The sequence below is a fragment of the Oncorhynchus mykiss genome, chromosome 17 (genome assembly GCF_057628025.1).
Source record: "Oncorhynchus mykiss isolate SJ-2025 chromosome 17, ASM5762802v1, whole genome shotgun sequence".
Classification (NCBI taxonomy): Eukaryota; Metazoa; Chordata; class Actinopteri; order Salmoniformes; family Salmonidae; genus Oncorhynchus; species Oncorhynchus mykiss.
Window position 1 is genome coordinate 13471457 of NC_143038.1, and position 21612 is coordinate 13493068.

General features: G+C 42.9%; 1 protein-coding gene across 2 annotated transcripts; it reads left to right on the forward strand.

Moving 5' to 3' along the window:
* Positions 1–1068: 1068 nt before the first annotated feature.
* LOC110493731 (actin-related protein 2-A) lies at positions 1069–20760 on the forward strand. 2 transcript variants are annotated; one of them, XR_016487750.1, is made up of 9 exons: positions 1069–1166; positions 3201–3311; positions 8425–8640; positions 9473–9545; positions 10397–10533; positions 10958–11156; positions 12724–12869; positions 18188–18320; positions 18957–20760. XR_016487750.1 is itself a non-coding variant. In XM_090204859.1 (9 exons), exons 1-9 carry the CDS (start codon positions 1119–1121, stop codon positions 19125–19127), a joined length of 1185 nt encoding a protein of 394 aa, XP_090060985.1. In that variant the 5' UTR covers positions 1069–1118; the 3' UTR covers positions 19128–20760. The 2 variants fall into 2 exon arrangements, 1 of the variants encoding a protein (XP_090060985.1); XM_090204859.1 differs by having other exon boundaries at positions 10958–11107.
* The last annotated feature ends 852 nt before the right edge of the window (positions 20761–21612 follow it).

Genomic DNA, 21612 nt, shown 5'->3' on the forward strand with positions numbered 1-21612 from the left:
TACAAGCCCTTAACCAACAATGCTTTAGGAAGTTAAGAAAAAATAACAAGCGAGGCTAAATGCAGGGGGTACCGGTACAGAGTCAATGTGCGGGGACATCGGTTAGTTGAGGTAACATGTTTATGTAGGTAGAGTTAAAGTGACTATGCACAGATTACAAACCGAGAGTAGCAGCAGTGTAAAAGAGGGGCCTGGTTAGCCATTTGATTAGCTGTTCAGGAGTCTTATGGCTTGGGGGCAGAAGCTTTTAAGAAGCCTTTTGGACCTCGACTTGGTGCTCCGGTACCGATTGCCGTGTGGTAGTAGAGAGAACAGTCTATGACTAGGGTGTTTGGAGTCTTTGACAATTTTTAGGGCCTTCCTCTGACACCGCCTGATGTAGAGGTCCTGGATGGCAGGAAGCTTGGCCCCAGTGATGTACTGGGCCGTACGCACTACCATCTGTAGTGCCATGCGGTCGGAGGCCGAGCAGTTGCCATACCAGGCAGTGATGCAACCAGTGTATCTCTAGAACCTTTTGAGGATCTGAGGACCCATGCCAAATCTTTTCAGTCTCCTGAGGGGGAATAGGCTTTGTTGTGCCCTCTTCACAACTGTCTTAGTGTGTTTGGACCATGATAGTTTGTTGGTGATGTGGATCAGCTAATGAAGTTGGCCACTAGAGGCCTCTATCATTCTTTATGGTTGAAATATAATTTTTCTGAGAAAATGTGATGCCAACACATTTTACAGTAATCATAAGAATATTTCATTGTCATATAAGAAAAAAAATCAGCTCCTCCCTCGACATAGATCGATCAACTTAACTGTTTTCGGCGTAGGCCCACCAGGCCTCCACCTAAATGTATTGATAAAGCTTGCATTACGGATATTTCAAAATTCTGATTGACACGACACTGTCAATCATTGTGATTGTCGAATAGAAACGTGTAGGAAAGGCGTTGCCATATGTTATTGGCTGAATTTCTTTGCTATCTCTACCCTGATAGGTGTGTAAGTTATATGGGCATGTGTCATACATTCCGGAAGAAGCCCTTTGCTCGAGCCGGGGTGGTGTTTTCCGCCTTGCCGAAGAAAGTTGTGCAAAGGAGGGCTGCTGGTTTCTGTATTCCGAGAAAATGGACAGCCAGGGAAGAAAAGTGGTGGTTTGCGACAATGGGACCGGGGTAAGTTTACAAACAGACCGTGTTCTATCGTCAAATTATGAGCGTTCCGGCTTTTGTGCTGTGCATTTTGGCAGAGGAGACGAGATGGGGAGGAACAGGAAGTAGCTCGTTTCATTGCTAGCTTGTTGTGTAGCCACGGTCTGGGTGAATGTATCTGTCAGCTTGTCAATTAGTTATGCATTCACTGAGGTTGGTGCATCTGTCAATTAGAGGTGGCAAGGTTAACACCGGTCGGTGGAATGTTTAGAGTACCGATTGTTTCCTCGAATTCGTGAATCAGTGGGAGTAGCTCTAAGTATTGTTATCGCAGCTGTCGGCTGACATTGCGAACTCGAATCGTCTCGAGCTAGTTCGGTGACTGGCCAGCAAGCTCGATAGCTAGCATACAACGTTACAAATCAGTCTTATTGTTTCATAGCTTGCTCCAGAGAACACTTAAATACCGTGTTCGGCCACATGTAGCTATATCTTTTATTTCTTCGTCAGACATCATTACCCTACATTTCCATCCCTTGCTTCAATTTGATTGTTAGCTCAAACTAACAAGATGAGGGCTCTCTGTAAGAAGTTGCCAGCGTCATTGTTAATTGCAAGGAAATTACGTTATCTATTGCGTTTTATTCAGTAACTCCACATTTTTAGATACTATTTGGTGTTGTTCACAAAGAATGATGATCCAGCATCTATCTATCTGTATTCCCGCCCTCACCGAAACTTCTTTGAACTTGTAACAAGTATTTTACACTGCTACATTGTTGTATTGTCTGTCGCGTAAATGGATGAGGATTTGCACATATAGTTTTACTAAAAAAGGCAGCAACAAACAAGTATCACAATTAAAGTATTGCTACCAACTGTTGACCAAGGCGAGTTAAGCGACTAAACTTGTCTCGAGCAGTAGATACTGAGCATGCATCATTCTTGTACAGTGAGGAAGTCAGAAACCATTCTTCCATGTAAGGAGTTATCAGATCTCTTGCCACTCTCTTGTAAAATATGTTTGCAAACATGAGTCATCCGGTTAAAATTGACAAATAAATTACAATTTAATTTAGTTTTCACCTCAAACATTTTACCTTCGATGAATGTATTATCTGACTAAATACTATCTATTTATGCTGTTTATTTGGTTTCTGTTCCATTCAGTGGTTAGCTGACTCAGTCTCTCTCCAGCTACCTACCGCAAAGAAACTACGCTGCTTACAGCCTTTGTTTTCACAATGTGAATAACATGGGACATGCTGTACACTAGCCTACCTCCTGTTTTTATTATTGTCTTTGATGATGCATGTCATACACTTCTTTTATTCTTCTTACCGGACGGTTGAGAATGAGATGTGGTCAGTTATGTAACGTAGGTGAAAGGACGATTGTCATTAATCGTTATGTAGGCCCAAAGAAAGCCCAATGGATTTTAAACATGCATGGGAAAAGCGCTCGTCTCGATTCAAGCGCTAGGCTATTCCTCGAAGCAAACGCACAGTACAACCTAACAGGTTTGAATGAAATTCTCCTCGTAGGTTGTCTACGTAACTTCCTAAGCATGCTGCACGTCAGGTAGTGATTGTGGGATGATAACACTACCAATGCTGTAACCCCTCTGAGAGTGTTCACAAACAAAGTAGGGTGGAGTTGCTGGGGCTGGTATTTTGTCAGTTGTGCATTTCCCCCACTAATGGTTAGGAGTTGGTCAGGGCAAGCTGATTCTAAATCTGTACCTAGTGGCAACTCAAACAGCACCATGTGACTCAGAGAAAGTAGAGAAGGCTCTAAATTCTGCCTAATAAATGAGACAAGGGAAGTACATTACTGCATTATCGATCAGGCTAGGTTATGTCAGAGTTAATGGACTAAAAGGTTTTCTTTTAAAGGAGTCTGGGCTAAATGCTTTGATCCAATTTCTAGTATTTTGCTATAGGGCTATTATTAATTTTGTCATTCTGTGTGCTATGAAAATGTATTTATGTCCTATGTTATTTACCAAAAATAATGTTTGTCACTGACCGTGCCCTTTGTCTCTCCCTTTAATCCTAGTTTGTGAAGTGTGGCTATGCAGGCTCCAACTTCCCAGAGCACATTTTCCCTGCATTGGTTGGCAGGCCAATCATTCGCTCCACAGCTAAAGTGGGAAACATTGAGATCAAGGTAACCTCACTTGTTTACTTCACATGAGTGTTAAATCCCTTTGATATCTAGACAAAAATATGTCTTTTAGTATTTACTCAAGAAAGTGGTAATAACCTGTTTCGAAGGGGGTCATATAAATATTGCATAATTTTTTTACCGAGTAACATACTGTGAATTATGTCTGAAATGGGTATTAGTATCTGGGTTGAGTGTAATACTTTGTAAAATGGGTCCTGTTTTGTCATTTGTACCTATCATCTGGGGAAAGGGGATTGCACAATTGAATGCGTTGTTTTCCACTTTTAACCCAACCCCCTCTGAATCAGAGAGTAATTTAATCGAAGTAATCTAGGGTGGTTAACTGCCTTGCTCAAGGGCCAAACTACAGTTTTTTTTCCTACCTTGCCGGCTCGGATTCAAACCAGCAACCTTTTTTGTTATTTTATTTTTAGCTTTTTATTTAACTAGGCAAGTCAGTTAAGAACATTCTTATTTTCATGGGTTAACTGCCTTGTTCAGGGGCAGAATGACAGATTTTTACCTTGTCAGCTCGGGGGTTCGATCTTGCAACCTTTCGGTTACGAGTCCAACGCTCTAACCGCTAGGCTACCTGCCGCCCCACTAGGCTACCTGCCGCCCCACTAGTTTTTAAGTTTTTATTTTTCAGAACATGTAGACCTAGTGGGAAAATGGAGCACATCTTTTGATTTACACTACTTTGTTAGATTACATTTTTGCTTAGTCTCTCCACTGTGTACTTGTTGGAGCAACACTTATCCTGGACAAAGAAGCTATTTCAATGGAGATTCTTAGTTGACAGTGCTTTATTCCAGGACTAGCCTTAATCTGTGTTTGGGAAACCGGCTGTTTGAGTTTAGTTTTTCACAGTATTGGAGAGTTTAAAAAAAGTATTTCCTCCATTGAGTGTCCTCTGGAAATCCAACAATCCAACACACTGTTCCCTATGGGAAACAATAGGCTAATATTTACCATTGCTGGCTGAGTCCCAAATGGCACCCTATACTCTACATAGTTACTTTTAACCCTATGGGTCCGGATCAAAAGTAGTGCACTGCATAGGGAATAGGATTCCTTTTGGGACGTAGGGCATGATTTGTTGATTTAGCCTAGATGTCGCACCTAGTCTTGCTATCAGGGCGTTACACATTAACAATCACCTTTGATAACATTGCAGCATTATATGAGAGGATGGGTGGTTTTTGTAGGACACACACTGATTCACCTCTGTCCTTGGCTCCTCTGTCCTCCTCTCTCTCTGTTCTATCTTCTGACCCTCTGCTTCATCCCTCTCTTCCTCCCACCTCTCCTCCTTTTTTCTTGTTGAGGTAGAATAACGGAAAGATGGTAAGTGTGTATGTTTGCAGTTTCATGGGCCCCTGCTGTCTGCTCGGACAATGAAATGGCTGCACTCGTCATCTCTCCGACAAGAATGGTCCTTTTATTTTTCTGTCAATTGTTTGGCATTGCTTCCTCATTCCCTCTCTACTACTCTTTCCCTGGTTTTCTGTGATGAAATGGTGTTCTGGCTAACCTTACAAACTGTTTTACCCCTTGTTTTTTAATTGTTTTTTTTAAAAATCAACATGTTAAATACAGTGGTCTGAACACTGACAGGTCTTGGTCTTGTGTACATACAAGCAGTTGCAGAAGGAAACAGCAATTATTATTTTTATTTTTTTCAAATATATTTTTGTTTCACCTTTATTTAATTTCTAAGTTCTAATTTACAACTGCGATCTGGCCAAGATAAAGCAAAGCAGTGAGACAAAATCAAGTTATTTGTTATTTTTTATTTTATTTAACTAAGCAATTCAGTTAAGAACAAATTCTTATTTACAATGACGGCCTATGAACAGTGGGTTCCTAGTGCCTTGTTCAGGGGCATAACAACATTTTTTTTTAGCTTGTCAGCTTGGGGATTCAATCTAGCAACCTTCCGGTTACTAGTCCAATGCTCTAACCGCTAGGCTATCTGCTGCTGTTACACATGGGATAAACAAATGTACAGTCATTAACACAATAGAAGATCTGTATACAGTGTGTGCGAATGAAGTAAGGAGGTAAGGCAATAAATAGGCCATAGTGGCGAAGTAATTACAATTTAGCAATTAACACTGGAGTGATAGATGTGCAGATGAGGATGTGCAAGTAGAAATATAAGTGTGCAAAGGAGCAGAAAAAAAAAATGGGATGAGGTCGATAGTTGGTTGGATGGGCTATTTACAGATGGGCTGTGTACAGCTGCAGCGATCGGTAAGCTGCTCTGACAGCCGATGCTTGAAGTCAGTGAGGGAAATATAAGTCTTCAACTTCAGTGATTTTTGCAATTCGTTCCAGTCATTGGCAGCAGAGTACTAAAAGGAAAGGCGGCCAAAATAAGGTGTTTGCTTTGGGGATGACCAGTGAAATATACCTGCTGGAGCGGTGCTACCGGTGGGTGTTGCTATGGTGACCAGTGAGCTGAGATAAGGCGGAGCTTTACCTAGCAAAGACTTATAGATGACCTGGAACTAGTGGGTTTGGCGACGAATATGTATCGAGTACCAGCCAACGAGAGCATACAGGTCACAATGGTGGGTAGTACAGTTGAAGTCGGAAGTTTACATACACTTAGGTTGGAGTCATTTAAACTCGTTTTTCAACCACTCCACAAATTTCTTGTTAACAAACTATAGTTTTGGCAAGTCGGTTAGGACATCTACTTTGTGCATGACACAAGTAATTTTTCCAACAATTGTTTACAGACAGATTATTTCACTGTATCACAATTCCAGTGGGTCAGAAGTTTACATACACTAAGCAGACTGTGCCTTTAAACAGCTTGGACAATTCCAGAAAATGATGTAATGGCTTTAGAAGCTTCTGATAGGCTAATTGACATAATTTGAGTCAATTGGAGGTGTACCAGTAGATGTATTTCAAGGCCTACCTTCAAACTCAGTGCCTCTTTGCTTGACATCATGGGAAAATCAAAAGAAATCAGCCAAGACCTCAGAAAATGTATTGTTGACCTCCAAGTCTGGTTCATCCTTGGGAGCAATTTCCAAATGCCTGAAGGTACCAAGTTAATCTGTACAAACAATAGTACGCAAGTATAAACACAATGGGACCACACAGCCATCATAACGCTCAGGAAGGAGACGCGTTCTGTCTCCTAGAGATGAACGTACTTTGGTGGGAAAAGTGCAAATCAATCCCAGAACAGCAAAGGACCTTGTGAAGATGCTGGAGGAAAGGGGTACAAAAGTATCTACCTCCACAGTAAAACGAGTCCTACTTCGACATAACCTGAAAGGCCACTCAGTAAGGAAGAAGCCACTGCTCCAAAACCGTGATAAAAAAAGCTAGACTACGGTTTGCAACTGCACATGGGGTCAAAGATTGTACTTTTTGGAGAAATGTCCTCTGGTCTGATGAAATAAAAGTAGAACTGTTGGGCCATAATTACTATCGTTATGTTTGGAGGAAAGAGGGGGAGGCTTGCAAGCCGAAGAACACCATCCCAACCGTGAAGCGTGGGGGTGGCAGCATGTTTTTGGGGGTGCTTTGCTGCAGGAGGGACTGGTGCACTTCACAAAATATATGGCATCATGAGGCAGGAAAATGATGTGGATATATTGAAACAACATCTCAAGACATCAGTCAGGAAGTTAAAGCTTGGTCGCAAATGGGTCTTCCAAATGGACAAATACCCCAAGTGGCCATCACAAAGCCCTGACCTCAATCCCATAGAAAATTTGTGAGCAGAACTGAAAAAGCGTGTGTGTGCAAGGAGGCCTACAAACCTGACTCAGTTACGCCAGCTCTGTCAGGAGGAATGGGCCAAAATTCACCCAACTTATTGTGGGAAGCTTGTGGAAGGCTACCCGGAACGTTTGACCCAAGTTAAACAATTTAAAGGCAATGCTACCAAATACTAATTGAGTGTATGTAAACTTCTGACCCACTGGGAATGTGATGAAAGAAAAATAATTCTCTGCTATTATTCTGATATTTCACATTCTTAAAATAAAGTGGTGATCCTAACTGACCTAAGACAGGGAATTCTTACTAGGATTAAATGTCAGGAATTGTGAAAAACTGAGTTTAAATGTATTTAGCTAAGGTGTATGTAAACTTCTGACTTCAACTGTATATGGGGCTTTGGTGACAAAACAGATGTCACTGTGATAGACTGCATCCAATTTGCTGAGTGGTGTTGAAGGCTATTTTGTAAATGACATTGCCGAAGTCAAGCATCGGCACGATAGTCAGTTTTACGAGGGTATGTTTGGCAGCATGAGTGAAGGAGGCTTTCTTGCGAAATAGGAAGCCGCTTCTAGATTTAATTTTGGATTGATATCAATAGTAGAGAGATCATCATGAGAAGGGGAACATGTTGTCTGCTGTAGCTTCTCATGTTAAAATAAACTTGCAAGCCTCTTCATAACTACCACATTGAGCATGAGTTTACCAATGCAGTTCTCTGCCATTATGAGTGACCTGTTTGTTGGGCGGTAGACAGTCAAGCCTATTCTGAGTTTGCCTATACTATAGGTTCTAGACATTTTCAATAGGATCTGCATCCCAATTAACCAAATGGATTCCGTTCTACTAACAGTGTGCTCTGACTGTATGGCTGGAATCTCTATCTAATGTTGCCTTATCTACCGCCTGTTCTCTGGAGCAGGGCTGAAAGTATCGTCAGATCACTAAAAGCAACATGCCCGCAGAATGACTAGATGTTGACTGCAACTATAATAAGTGATGTTTTACTTTTTTATTGTGGCATGCAAATGTCCTTTTAGGGAAGTTCTTTAAGTTTGTTCTGTAGAGCATTTTAAGATGGTGGATGTCCTTTTGGGACGTTGTTACCTTCTTACCCAGAGCTTTCCATCCTCCTTTTTTTGTTGTATAGCTGTGGTCAGTCGGCATTGACACTGTGACAGTCGGTTTGTTGCTGTGGTACGTCACTGACCTGGGTGGTGGACACTAACTTTTCTATGCAGTAATATTCAGTGGCTACTGCACTATTGGGGTCCCTCCCAAACGGTGGGTTCATTTTAAAAAGTCACGCCCTGGTTTTGACCCTAGTCTGAGAAACTCTGATCTTTATCCCCTCCCTCCCCAGGACCTGATGGTGGGGGATGAGGCGAGCGAGCTGCGCTCCATGCTGGAGGTGAACTACCCCATGGAGAACGGCATCGTGAGGAACTGGGATGACATGAAGCACCTGTGGGACTACACCTTTGGTCCCGAGAAGCTCAACATCGACTCGCGCAACTGCAAGATCCTGCTCACCGAGCCGCCTATGAACCCAACCAAGAACCGCGAGAAGATCATTGAGGTGCGTATACATTTTTTAAAGTGTTTAGTTTTGTTAACCCACAACTACTAAATATGTTGTCAGAGGACAATTTCATTAACATGCTTTAGTTTTGAAAGTGTGTATTCTGGAGTGTACCCAGAACGGCTGGAGGAGATCTCTTGTAAGGCATTTTATACGGTTCCATTGTGGATCTTAAATGATTCATCAGTCATAACAGTGATGCACTGTGCCGAGGAGGCAGTAGTGCTCCCGATAAGGAGGTTTATCTTGGAGTTGCAACTTGTCAGTCATTGTGACTAAGGCAGCAACACTGCCTGGCAGACCTGGTTTCAACGAGTATTTGATTGAGTTTGAGTTTGATTGAGTTTGATTGAGCCTGTCTGGAGTTTCACATGGGTGGACATTGCATTTTTGGGACTACTCCATTGTTTCCATTGTGCAAGGCCAGGTCAATCAACCACAGCTAAAGTATTTGAAAGACTTGAAATGCTATTTGAACCCAGATCTGATGCCTGGCGACAGCTCCTCAGTGGGGAGTCAGTCAGAGCCACTGTTATTAATGATTCAGGCTGTCCTCTGTGTGGATGCCAGCCATGGCTAAGTTCTTTGAGAATAAGTCCTTTTCACCCATTTAAACTTCAGGTTTATGAACATGGAGGTCTATTCCTTTGAGTGGAAGTTGAGGTTAGATTTGTTGCGGTTTTCCTAGCATTGCCAAATACAAAAACAAAGCTAATTTGTATTAGCAAGATGCTAAGTTACTGTTTAACTATAAATGCACAGATTTTTTGTTGTTGCAGTAACTACACATTCCAGTGACATACTCTCGCACTCCCCACCTCTTTCCTAGGTGATGTTTGAGACGTACCAGTTCTCTGGGGTTTACATAGCCATCCAAGCTGTGCTCACACTCTATGCTCAAGGTAGGTTCTTTAAAACAAAACAAGGCCACTAGAAGGAAGGTAGGACACCCAAAACCAGTGAAGAACACTGGGTACCTGAGATTTCACTCCAAGGAATTGCAATTTAAAGTACCTTTCAGAACACATGGAGGAATGTAGGAGATTATACCTGGTAATTTGCTTTGGCTACGTTTCTACCATGGTAGCAACAATTATTTTGGACTTATACTTTATTTTCCAGTACAGAAAGTACCAGATATTTACTTTACATTTTAAAATGGTTATTAGTTAATAACCTAATGAGTTTCTTGTTTGTTTCTTTGAGAAACAAATTAAAACAATGGATTTGGTACCAGATAGTTACCAATTATTTGAAGTAAGTACCAGAAAGTACCCATTGATACCACATCCTTTCCTACCGTAGTAAATACCTAGTATCGTAAAATAAAGTGCTTCCATTTGTACTGTACTGATTGTATTTCTAACATCGAGGTCTTTCTCTGGTAAAAAAAAATAAGCACAGCTGTGGAATGAGGGATGAAACGGGCTGTGCTAATGCGTGACCCTTTCAGTGGCAGGACGAGAGTTGAATATGCAGCAGCACGTAGTTGAATATGTAGCTGTACACTTCTTGTTGTTCTCTACTGTCATTGGCCTAAGCATTTGTTTGATATTGAACCAATATACAGTATTATGATGGAAAACTCCAAGAAATCGGTAATAACAATGAATAAAAAGCTTTCCATTTCAAACGTGTAATGACAGAAATGGTCTATAATGTTGATATGGGCTTTGGAAACGGTGGATGTGTTTTCTCACTGGCCCTATTCTGTTGGCACTGCTGTGTTTTTTTGTAAAAAAAAAATATGTAGGTCTCCTGACGGGCGTGGTGGTGGACTCTGGTGATGGCGTCACCCACATCTGCCCCGTGTACGAAGGCTTCTCCCTGCCCCACCTGACCAGACGCCTGGACATTGCAGGACGAGACATCACGCGCTACCTCATCAAGGTACACCCTCGTTCCCCACACGTGACTGTCTTAGAATGTCCTGTCCAGAAACCACTCCTAGCCCCGAGGCATGTGTAGATATGGGAAGACTGAATAACGCACTGATGTATATTGAGCCTTGCCCATTGGAGCTACTACCATATATATTTGTAACTATATAGCCTAATTCTTTCAAATCTACGCAAGAGCCTAGGAGGAACTAACTAAGGGGTGATTCCCTCATGACTATGTCTGATGACTTGCTAGTGGAAAGCAGTCGACTGTAAACCACACCTGTTCATTATTTCATGTTAAGATTTGTGATTTTAAGAAAGGTGACGATTTAAAGAGTATTGGAGTCTTTTTAAATGAGTTTTGCAGTCCTTTACAACGGAGATATCTGCAAACCAACCAAACACATCCCTTACCTCTGACCTTTATCCAGCTGCTGTTGCTGAGGGGCTACGCCTTCAACCACTCGGCGGACTTTGAGACGGTGCGCATGATGAAGGAGAAGCTGTGCTACGTGGGCTACAACATCGAGCAGGAGCAGAAGCTGGCGCTGGAGACCACCGTGCTGGTTGAGTCCTACACGGTCAGTAACGCAGTCCTACACGGTCATTATCCTGGTTGAGTCCTACACGGTCAGTAACGCAGTCCTACACGATCATTATCCTGGTTGAGTCCTACACTTCCAGTTCTTATTGTACAAGTTCAGGTAGTACAACCTTAAAAATCGAATTGTTTGCTTGAGTGTCGGTTGGCGCAAGGTGAGCCTTGTGCGCTCTACCAAAGACGGGCTACTTACTAACTCAGGTTTGATCGCTAGTTACTCCTTTCATCTGTGGCGCTGCTTTCCTGTGCTAGTAGACAAGTGCTGAGCTATATATGGGCTGCTTAATTAGCCATATGTACTGTAAGCCAAACATCTGTACAGATTTCCTATCTTTTCATTCAAAAATCTTTCTCTCGAGCCGCTTGTACATAGAGATGTATAGAAGGCACGTTTGTCACTAGACAGGAAAACCTCTATAGGCTTTTCTATCACAGAAGTGATCAAAGGCAAATATCAGAGGTGCACCCTCTATATATTTCTATGGACAGCAGCTGCCATGACTTTTCTCCAATTTGAGATCGGATCATGGGAAACACGCGCCCGGTAGAGAGATGATTCTGGAAGTAATGCACACGTTGTTTGACAATGTAACTGTAATAATATTACCCGATTTTAAAAAGCTACGAGTTACTTACAAAAGTAATCTGATTATGTAATGCATTACTTGTGTGTGTAAAAAATATATATAAATATAAATATAAATATATAAATATATAAATATATAAATAAATATAAATATATAAATAAATAAATAAACAAACAAACAAACAAACTCATCACCCCAAACACTGCATCATATTCTCCTTAGTCTTGCCTGGTAAGGGTGACACCATTTTACACTGAGAATAATAGAATTGATCTGTATTTGAGGCCTGGCTATATGGTAACACTGCCTCCTTGTGGACATAATGTATCATGGAGATCAGGTTATAATTTTAGAACAGTAGGAGACATATTTAGTGTGGGAGGAGCTCTTGAACCAAGCTCTGGATGTCCCCAGGTTACTTTGCACAAATCGGGTTTGATGGCCGGTAGGGGTTGGAGGTGAACCACGAAGGAACCGCGAGTCCCTGTGATGTAGAGGGAGTGGACGGAATTTTCCATGTGTGTGGCGGGCGGCGGCGCACCTCCCTGTTTCCTTGCCCAAATCCTGGAGAGAGAGGGAGAGGCGGAGGACATAGAATGGAACAAGGGCACTACTGTAGTGTTGAAGAAACGACTCCCCCTCCCCATCATTGGGCGTGACATCATTTCCTGTACGACACAGACTCCCACGCCACGTGCTGACCTGGTGTCTGTTTCCTCCTCTGGACTCCAGACTGGAGCCGTCAATGGGCCCTTTATGCTCCCTCCCACGTAGTGTTCCGCCACGCTCTGTAAAAGGCCTACTGTCTGTTAGCCGGCTCCATCTGACCAGAGAGAGAAAGACTCTTAATGTTGCCAGTTCCAAACATTGTATATTGTCCATCTCTAGCCAAGCATTGCCTTCATATTTCCCTAGCAGTGTTCTAGCAGAATAAAGCCATCAGTCCTGTCTCGATGTCAACTAAATGCTTTCCGATGTGTGAATGTTGTTCCCCTTTCTGTGTCCCCAGCTCCCCGACGGCAGGATGATCAAGGTGGGAGGGGAGCGGTTCGAGGCCCCTGAGGCTCTGTTCCAGCCCCACCTCATCAACGTGGAGGGAGTCGGGGTGGCAGAGCTCCTCTTCAACACCATCAATGCAGCAGACATCGACACCAGGTAACTCCATGACAGACTCCCCCTACTTACTAGTGAGAGACCTAGTAATTTCCAAACCTCTATCCTTCCCTTTCACATCTCCTTTTGCCATTTCATTAGTTTACGTTCTAGACTTTGAGTGGATGCTCTTGAGCAGAGTGATGATGTTGAACTGCATAGCCAAAACCCTTCAAAGGTCAGTCACTAGTTGTCACTGTGCAGTGCTATGATGGAATCTGGGCTGTCCCCGACCAAAAAAAAAATCTTGGTCAACCAAGAGTTCAAGCCACCCTTTGCCTTGATGACAGCTTTGCACACTCTTAGCAGCTTCATGAGCTAGTCAACTGGAATGTATTTCAATTAACAGGTGTTCCTTGTTAATTTGTGGAATTTCTTTCCTCGTTAAAAACTTTAAGGATTGGCCCCTTTTTTTAAAAACATTTTCGCCTACATTTTTCGCCTTTTTATACTGTTCAACCTACCTTATGTCAATTGAATCTTATCCTCAATACTGACTAAACTAATGGTGTTTTCTAATGCAAGAAATAAATTCACCGCTTACTACCTGTCAGGGCAAGGAGATTGAGGTTGTAACCTCATATAAATATATTGGAATTTTAATTGATGACGGCCTCATTTAAATTGCATATTCAACAACTTACAAAAAAAATTGAAGCTGAAATTGGGATTTTATTTTAGGAATAAGGCCTGTTTTTATTTTGACGCCAGAAGGAGGCTAGTATCAGCTACATTTATGCCTTTACTAGACAATGGGGATATTTTATATATGAATGCTTCCGCTCAGTGTTTGAGATCAATTGACACTCTTTACCATGGCACTTTGAGATTTATTTTAAACTGCAAAACCCTTACGCACCACTGCACTTTGTATACCAGGGTTGGCTGGCCTTCTCTTGTCACTCAGGCTCAGTCACTGGTATACTTTTATTTACAAAGCCATTTGGGGTTTACTACCTTTTTTATTTGTGCATTTATATTGTTCAGAAATGTGGTGGGTACTCTTCATTCGCTGGACTTTATCCTGCTAACTGTTCCAAATGTCCGAACTGAATTTGGTAAAAGGGCTTTTATGTACTCTGCGCCATCGTCTTGGAACACCTTACAAAATACTTTTAAACTGGAAGAACTTGTCCCGATTTGGTGTTTTTAAATCACTGCTGAAGGATTTTCAGGCTGATTCCCTGACCTGTCAATGTTTTTAATTTGCTGTTTTATACTCTTGTGAATTCAATGGGTTTTACTAGATTACTTGTAGTTTTTCATGTCTGTCTGTAATTTTTTTGTAATGACTTGGTGCTGCCTATCTTGGCTAGGGTGCTCTTGAAAAAGAGCCCTAAAAAGAACCCTATTCTCAATGAGCCCTTCCTGGTTAAATAAAGGTTAAATAAAGTAATAAATAAAATGACATACCCAAATCTAACTGCTGGAAGCAAGGATATGAATATTCTTGGTACCATTTGAAAGGAAACACTTTGAAGTTTGTGGAAATGTGAAAGGAATCTAGGAGAATAACACAATAGATCTGGTAAAAGAAAAAGAAAAACGTTTTTGTACTATCTTTGAAATGCAAGCGAAAGGTCATAAATTATTATTCTAGCCAAGGCACAATTTAGATGTTGTCCACTAGGTGGCAGCAATGTATGTGCGAAGTTTCAGACTAATCCAATGAACCATTGCATTTCTGTTCAAAATGTTGTGTCACGACTGCCCAAATGTGCCTAATTTATTTACACAATCAGTTGTGTTGTGACAAGGTAGGGGTGGTATACAGAAGATAGCCCTATTTGGTAAAAGACCCAAGTCCAGATTGTGGCAAGAACAGCTCAAATAAGCAAAGAGAAACAGTCCCATTACTTTAAGACATGACGCTCAGTCAATCTGTAACATTTAAAGAACTTAACGTTTTTTCAAGTGCAGTTGCAAAAACCATCAAGTGCAATGATGAAACTGGCTGTCATGAGGACCGCCACTGGAAAGGAAGACCCAGAGTTACCTCTGCTGCAGAGGGTGAGTTCATTAGTTACCAGCCTCAGAAATGAGCAATTAACTGCACCTCAGATTGCAGCCCAAATAAATTATTCACAGAGTTCAAGTAACAGACACATCTCAATATCAACTGTTCAGAGGAGACTGCGTGAATCAGGCCTTCATCGTCGGATTGCTGCAAAGAAACAACTGAAGGACACCAATAATAAGAAGAGACTTGCTTGGGCCAAGAAACATGAGCAATGGACATTAGACCTGTGGAGATTTTTGGTTCCAACCACCATGTCTTTGTGAGATGCAGAGTAGGGGGGTATGTTTGGCAGCATGAGTGAAGGATGCTGTGTTGTGAAATAGAAAGCAGATTCTAAATTACATTTTTGATTGGAGATGTTTAATGTGAATCTGGAAGGAGAGTTTACAGTCTAACCAGACACTTAGAATATGTGGACAACTACAAATACCTAAGGTAGAACTGTCCAGAGTAGTGATGCTGGACGGGCGGGCAGGTGAGGGCAGCGATCGGTTGAAGAGCAGGCATTTAGTTTTACTTGCATTTAAGAGCAGTTGGGAGGCCACGGAAGGAGAGTTGTACGGCATTGAAGCTCGTCTGGAGGTTAGTTAACACAGTGCCCAAAGAAGGGCCAGAGGTATACAGAATGGTGTTGTCTGCGTAGAGATGGATCAAAGAATCACCAGCAGCAAGAGCGACATCATTGATGTATACAGAGAAAAGAGTCGGCCCGAGAATTTAACCCTGTGGCACCCCCATAGAGACTGCCAGAGGTCCGAACAACAGGCCCTCCAATTTGACACACTGAACTCTATCAGAGAAGTAGTTGGTGAAGCAGGCGAGGCAGTCATTTGAGAAACCAAGGCTGTCGAGTCTGCCGATAAGAAGGTTGTGATTGACAGAGTTGAAAGGCGTAGCCAGGTCGACGAATACGGCTGCACAGTAATGTCTCTTATCAATGGCGGTTATGATATTGTTTAGGACCTTGAGCGTGGCTGAGGTGCACCCATGACCAGCTATGAAACCAGATTGCATAGCGGGGAAGGTACGGTGGGATTCGAAATGGTTTGTTAACTTGGCTTTCGAAGACCTTAGAAAGGCAGGGTAGAATAGATATCGGTCTGTGGCAGTTTGGGTCTAGTGTCTCCCCCTTTTGAAGAGTGGAAGGCTACCGCAGTCATTCCCATCTATGGGAGTCTCAGAAAATATGAGAGGTTGAACAGGTTAGTAATAGGGGTTGCAACAATTTCGGCAGATCATTTTTTAGAGAGGGTCCAGATTGTCTAGCCCGGCTGATTTGTAGGGGTTCAGATTTTGCAGCTCTTTCAGAACATCAGCTATCTGGATTTGGGTGAAGGAGAAGTGGGGGAGGCTTGGGCAAGTTGCTGTGGGGGGTGGAGGGCTGTTGATCGGGATGGCCAGCCGTAGAAAAATGCTTATTGAAATTCTTAATTATAGTGGATTTATCAGTGGTGACAGTATTTCTTAGCCTCAGTGCAGTGGGCAGCTGGGAGGAGGTGCTCTTATTCTCCATGGACTTTAGTGTCCCAGAACTTTTGAGTTTGTGCTACAGGATGCAAATTTCTGCTTGAAAAAGCCAGCCTTAGCTTTCCTAACTGCCTGTGTATATTTGTTCTTAACTTCCCTGAAAAGTTGCATATCGCGGGGGCTGTTCGATGCTAATGCAGAATGCAACAGGATGTTTTTGTGCTGGTCAAGGGCAGTCAGGTCTGGAGAGAACCAAGGGCTATATCTGGTTCCTGGTTCTACATTTTTTTGAACGGGGCATGTTTATTTAAGATGGTGAGGAAGGCACTTTTAAAGAATAACCAGGCATCCTCTACTGACGGGATGAGGTCAATATCCTCCAGGATACCCGGGCCAGGTCGATTAGAAAGGCCTGCTCGCTGAAGTGTTTTAGCGTTTGACAGTGATGAGGGGTGGTCGTTTGACCGCAGACCCATTACGGATGCAGGCAATGAGTGCAGGCAACTATTCTACAATGTAGAAATAATGAAAAACCCTTGGAGTAGGTGTGTCCAAACTTTTGACTGTATGGATGATTTCTAAAGCCAGGCACTTTTTTTTAATCCCCCTTTTCTCCCCAATTTCGTGGTATCCAATTGTTAGTAATTACTATCTTGTCTCATCGCTACAACTCCGAAACACAACGTCCTCCGAAACACAACCTTAACCAAGCCAAACTGCTTCTTAACACAGCGTGTTAAAGCCAGCCACACCAATGTGTCGGAGGAAACACTGTGCACCTGGCGACCTTGGTTAGCGTGCAAGGATATCCCTACCGGCCAAATCCTCCCTAACCCGGACAATGATAGGCCGGTTGCGGCTGGCTGCGACAGAGCCTGGGCGCGAACCCAGAGTCTCTGGTGGCACAACTAGCGCTGCGATGCAGTGCTCTAGACTGTGCCACCTGGGAGGCCCTGGGAGGCCCTAAGCCAGGCACATTTTAAGTTAGGCGATTGATTATAGACCTAATTAAGTTTTTCCCTCCTCACTTTTTTTTAGACAATTAAGGTAAGGGCTGTTTTCTCGTCTCTTAACTCCGCTGCTGCCTCCATCCCATTGTTCTCAACATCAATATGCTGGTTAACTTTGCAAATGTTTTATTTATTTATTTATTTAACCTTTTATTTAATTAGGCAAGTCAGTTAAGAACAAATTCTTATTTACAATGACGGCCTACCACAACCAAACCCTAACGACGCTGGGCCAATTGTGCGCCGCCCTATGGGACTCCCAATCACGGCCGGTTGGGATACAGCCTGGAATCGAACCAGGGTGTGTAGTGATGCCTCTAGCACTGAGATGTAGTGCCTTAGACCGCTGCGCCATAGAAACAGGTCTAAGAAAAGGCGCCAATTCAGCAGCGCACTAATGTATACAATTTCAGCCTCCACAATGGATCATTCCACTCAGACAGGCACGAATCAGACGGGTGTCTTATACACCATGATTTTTATTTCTATACACTTTTTTTCCTACTCTGCTCGACTAAAGAAATCTTGCTTGACCAGCAGCCTATCTACCGACCAGTCGACCAAATGGGGTCAGTCCTAGATGAATTAAGACAACAACAAAAAATTCTCCATATTGTATTTTTTCTTCTATTCTCTACATCCCCTTTTCTCTCCCCTAAACATCCTCACCTTCTCTCCTCAGGGCTGAATTCTACAAACACATTGTGGCAGAATGTTCGCTTTTCCTCTCCATGTCACCATTCTTATTCACCTTTGTTATTTCTCTCCATTCCTCCTCCTTCCTCCAGGTCTTCTCCCTAAATGTTTTTTCCTTCTCTCCACAGGTCTGAGTTCTACAAACACATAGTGCTGTCGGGGGGCTCCACCATGTACCCTGGCCTTCCCTCTCGACTGGAGCGTGAGCTCAAGCAGCTCTACCTGGAGCGCGTGCTGAAGGGAGACGTGGATAAGCTCTCGGTGAGGACAGACACCGAACGCTATTTGTCTTTACTTTGAAGTAGCTTGCTTCAAGTACATGTCATATTTATTGTTGTTTTTAGTGCAGGTTTTACTGTCCAATATTTGGCATTTAACAGATGGATCAACTACTTACAGACATTTAACAATCCATTTTCCCGCTGCATTAATTTCATCGGCCACCAGGTGGCGGTCTTGCCCTAAATTGAAATATTGTACACAACACAAGCAATGTGCTTCTTCAAACACTGAGAGTGAACTATTTGTCATGGGACCATGTTTAAATCATGCGCTCGACAACAAAATTAAAATATAATGTCTCATTGTTCCTCATTCATTCCTTTACACACTGATTGCTCAATTTGGCAACAATATCCATTTCAGCATTTTCAATGACAGGCCTGCTGGTTCAGTTCATGTAATTATTAGATGATTTTACACCTATTTTTAGTTAAGGTTAACAGACACCAACATACATTTTTCCTTCTCCTCTTTTGCCCCTTTCCTTATTTCTCCTCTCCCCCCCCCCCCCCCCCCCCCTTATGCTCTTGTTTTCCCTTCTCACACTCTTCCCTTCTCACACTCTTCCCTTCTCCTTATCTTCTATTCTGTCTCTCCTTTCCTGCTCGTGTGCAGAAATTCAAGATCCGCATCGAGGACCCCCCTCGGCGCAAGCACATGGTGTTCCTGGGCGGGGCCGTGCTGGCCGACATCATGAAGGACAAGGACAACTTCTGGCTGACGAGGGAGGAGTACCAGGAGAAGGGGATACGTGTCCTGGAGAAGCTAGGGGTCACCGTCAGATAAACCCCCTCCAAGATGTACATGTCTGGGCTAAGTCTGAAATGGCACCCTATTCCCTTAGTGCACTACCCAATGGGGTCTGGTTAAAAGTAGTGCACTATCTAGGGAATATGGTGCAATTTGGGATGCGTCCCTGGTCTTCTCTCCCGCCCTCCTCCTCCGCCACGTCCTCCACTTGATATCCATCTTTCGCTCACCTCATCTTCTCGATGCGGTCATCTTTTTTTTTTACCACCTGTCCCAGATTCGCTCACTCACTCTCTCCAAGGGCATGCTGGGACAGACTGGCGGGGTTGGGGAGGTGGGAGGAGATAGATGAGGTGCTAACAACGCGTCTCCTGGGAATAGTTTAAATCATGTTGCCCAACTTATTCTGGCAAAACACGATCCCAATGGTGAAGTCAATTATTATTAGGGATTCATTTATAGAGGGGGTGTTGGATTCCCCTGTGTTGTGGGCATGGGGTACACGAGGGGCCCCCATCAAAGGCAAGCTGCCCTTCTTAAATCCACCCTTCTGCTTATCTTCGTCTTTTGTCTTAATCAGCAGTGGGATTGCTTGCTCCTCTTGAGTCCCTCGTAACGAATGGGTACACACTCTGTTTATCCCAGAGGTTAATTTAAGGTTGTTTTAATGTTGAGAGGTCAGGGGATGATGGTGGGTTAGAGGGCAGGTGGTTTATGGGGCATGCTTCTCCTTCTCACAGGGTCCACCTGCCCACTTGTCCGACTCCCATATCCAAACAGTGTGTCGTAAGGGGGATGTGGTGATGACTAAAAGAAACGGTTGGCCTTCCCTCACGATTAAAAAAAAATAATAAAAAAAGGCATTTCATTCCACTGATGGCAAAATATTTGCCATGCATTCAATTCCAATGAGGACTGCTCAGCCTTGTAATTGGAGTCACGTTTTGTGTTCACATTCAGTTTGCTGATGCGCTTTCCTTTTGGAGGAGAAGAGGTTTTGCCTTTTGTTTTGTCAGACGTGTTATTTGTACGGTTTTGTGTATTTCTTTTGCAGTGCATTACTCAAAATAAAGAGTGAGGACGTGTCGTCCTCATCATGGCTGTTGGACACACGAGTCCATTGTTTGTTTTTTTTAAGGTCGGGGTTAGTTTTCCCTCCAACAACAGGTCTAGGATCTCTATCCCAGGGCCTATCCTTTAACCATTGTGAGCTCAACAATCCATCAGACCTAGGACTTGTTGTTAAGGGCGTACTGAACCGTACGTAACCTGTTTAGAGAGGAAGTCATTCTGAGACCAGTAGGAACTCTCCATAGTCTCAGCTCCAGTGAAGATACATTTTTTTTGAGATCAGGTGTTATTAGGGTTGGGGATTTGTTGGGGGAGTTGAACATTTTGTAATATTAATAACAATTTGGGTGTCATGGAGACCACATAAAAGCTGGTATTTAAAGGTTTTCCTCTTTTGGTTTTCATATGTATATTGGAGGCACTTACACAATTGTGTATGTATAATTTTCTTTTTTGACAAAAAGGTCATCCAGTGCCAAGTGCAGTTATTGTAGCTGGATCTTATTTTTGGTTGCTTTTTTTTCCCCTCTTTTCTTTGTTTTCGTTCATAGCATAACTGCCTACCGCTGATTTTAAATAAAGCAATGTGATTTATAAATACCTGGTGGTGCTCTGTCTTTGAGATGTACCATGTGGTCGCCGTAAATACTTGTGACATTATCGTCGTTGTCGGCAGTGATCCTAAATAAGACCGAATTAGAAGGCAGATGAATCGCCTCAAAAGAATGAAGTTGGTACATTCACGTGTCCGGATGCATGGGTGTGCTGTGTAACTATGTGGTCATATTTAGAATGAAGGCTGCAGAGAACAAGAATGCGAGTGGCTTCTTCTTGAGTGCATGTCAAATAATTGTAATCGTCACATGTTCGTGAACATCCGGTGTAGACTAACAGTGAAATAATAATAATAATAATAATAATAATAATAATAATAATAATAAATACACATGAGTAACAATAACTTGGCTATGTACACAGGGTACCAGTACTGGGTCCATGTGCAGGGGCACAAGGTAATGCAGGTAGATTTGTACATATAACTAGGAACAAAGTGACAGATGATGATAAACAGTAGCAGCAGCATATGTGATGAGACAAAGTTAGTGCAAAAAGGGGCAATGCAGATAGTTAGGTAGTTAACCAAATAATTATCCAGACTCACTATTTAGCAGTCTTATGGCTTGGGGGTAGAAGCTGTTCAGGGTCCTGTTAGTTCCAGACTTGCCTTGCGGTAGCAGAGAGAACAGTCTTTGTTTGGGTGGCAGGAGTCTGACAGTTTTTAGGGCCTTCTGACACTGCCTGGTATAGAGGTCCTGGATGGCAGGGAGCTCTGCCCCAGTTATGTACTGGGCTGTACGCACTACCCTCTGTAGCGCTTAGCGGTCAGATGCCAAGCAGTTGCCATACCAAGCGGTGATGCAGCCAGTCAAGATGCTCTCAATGGTGCAGC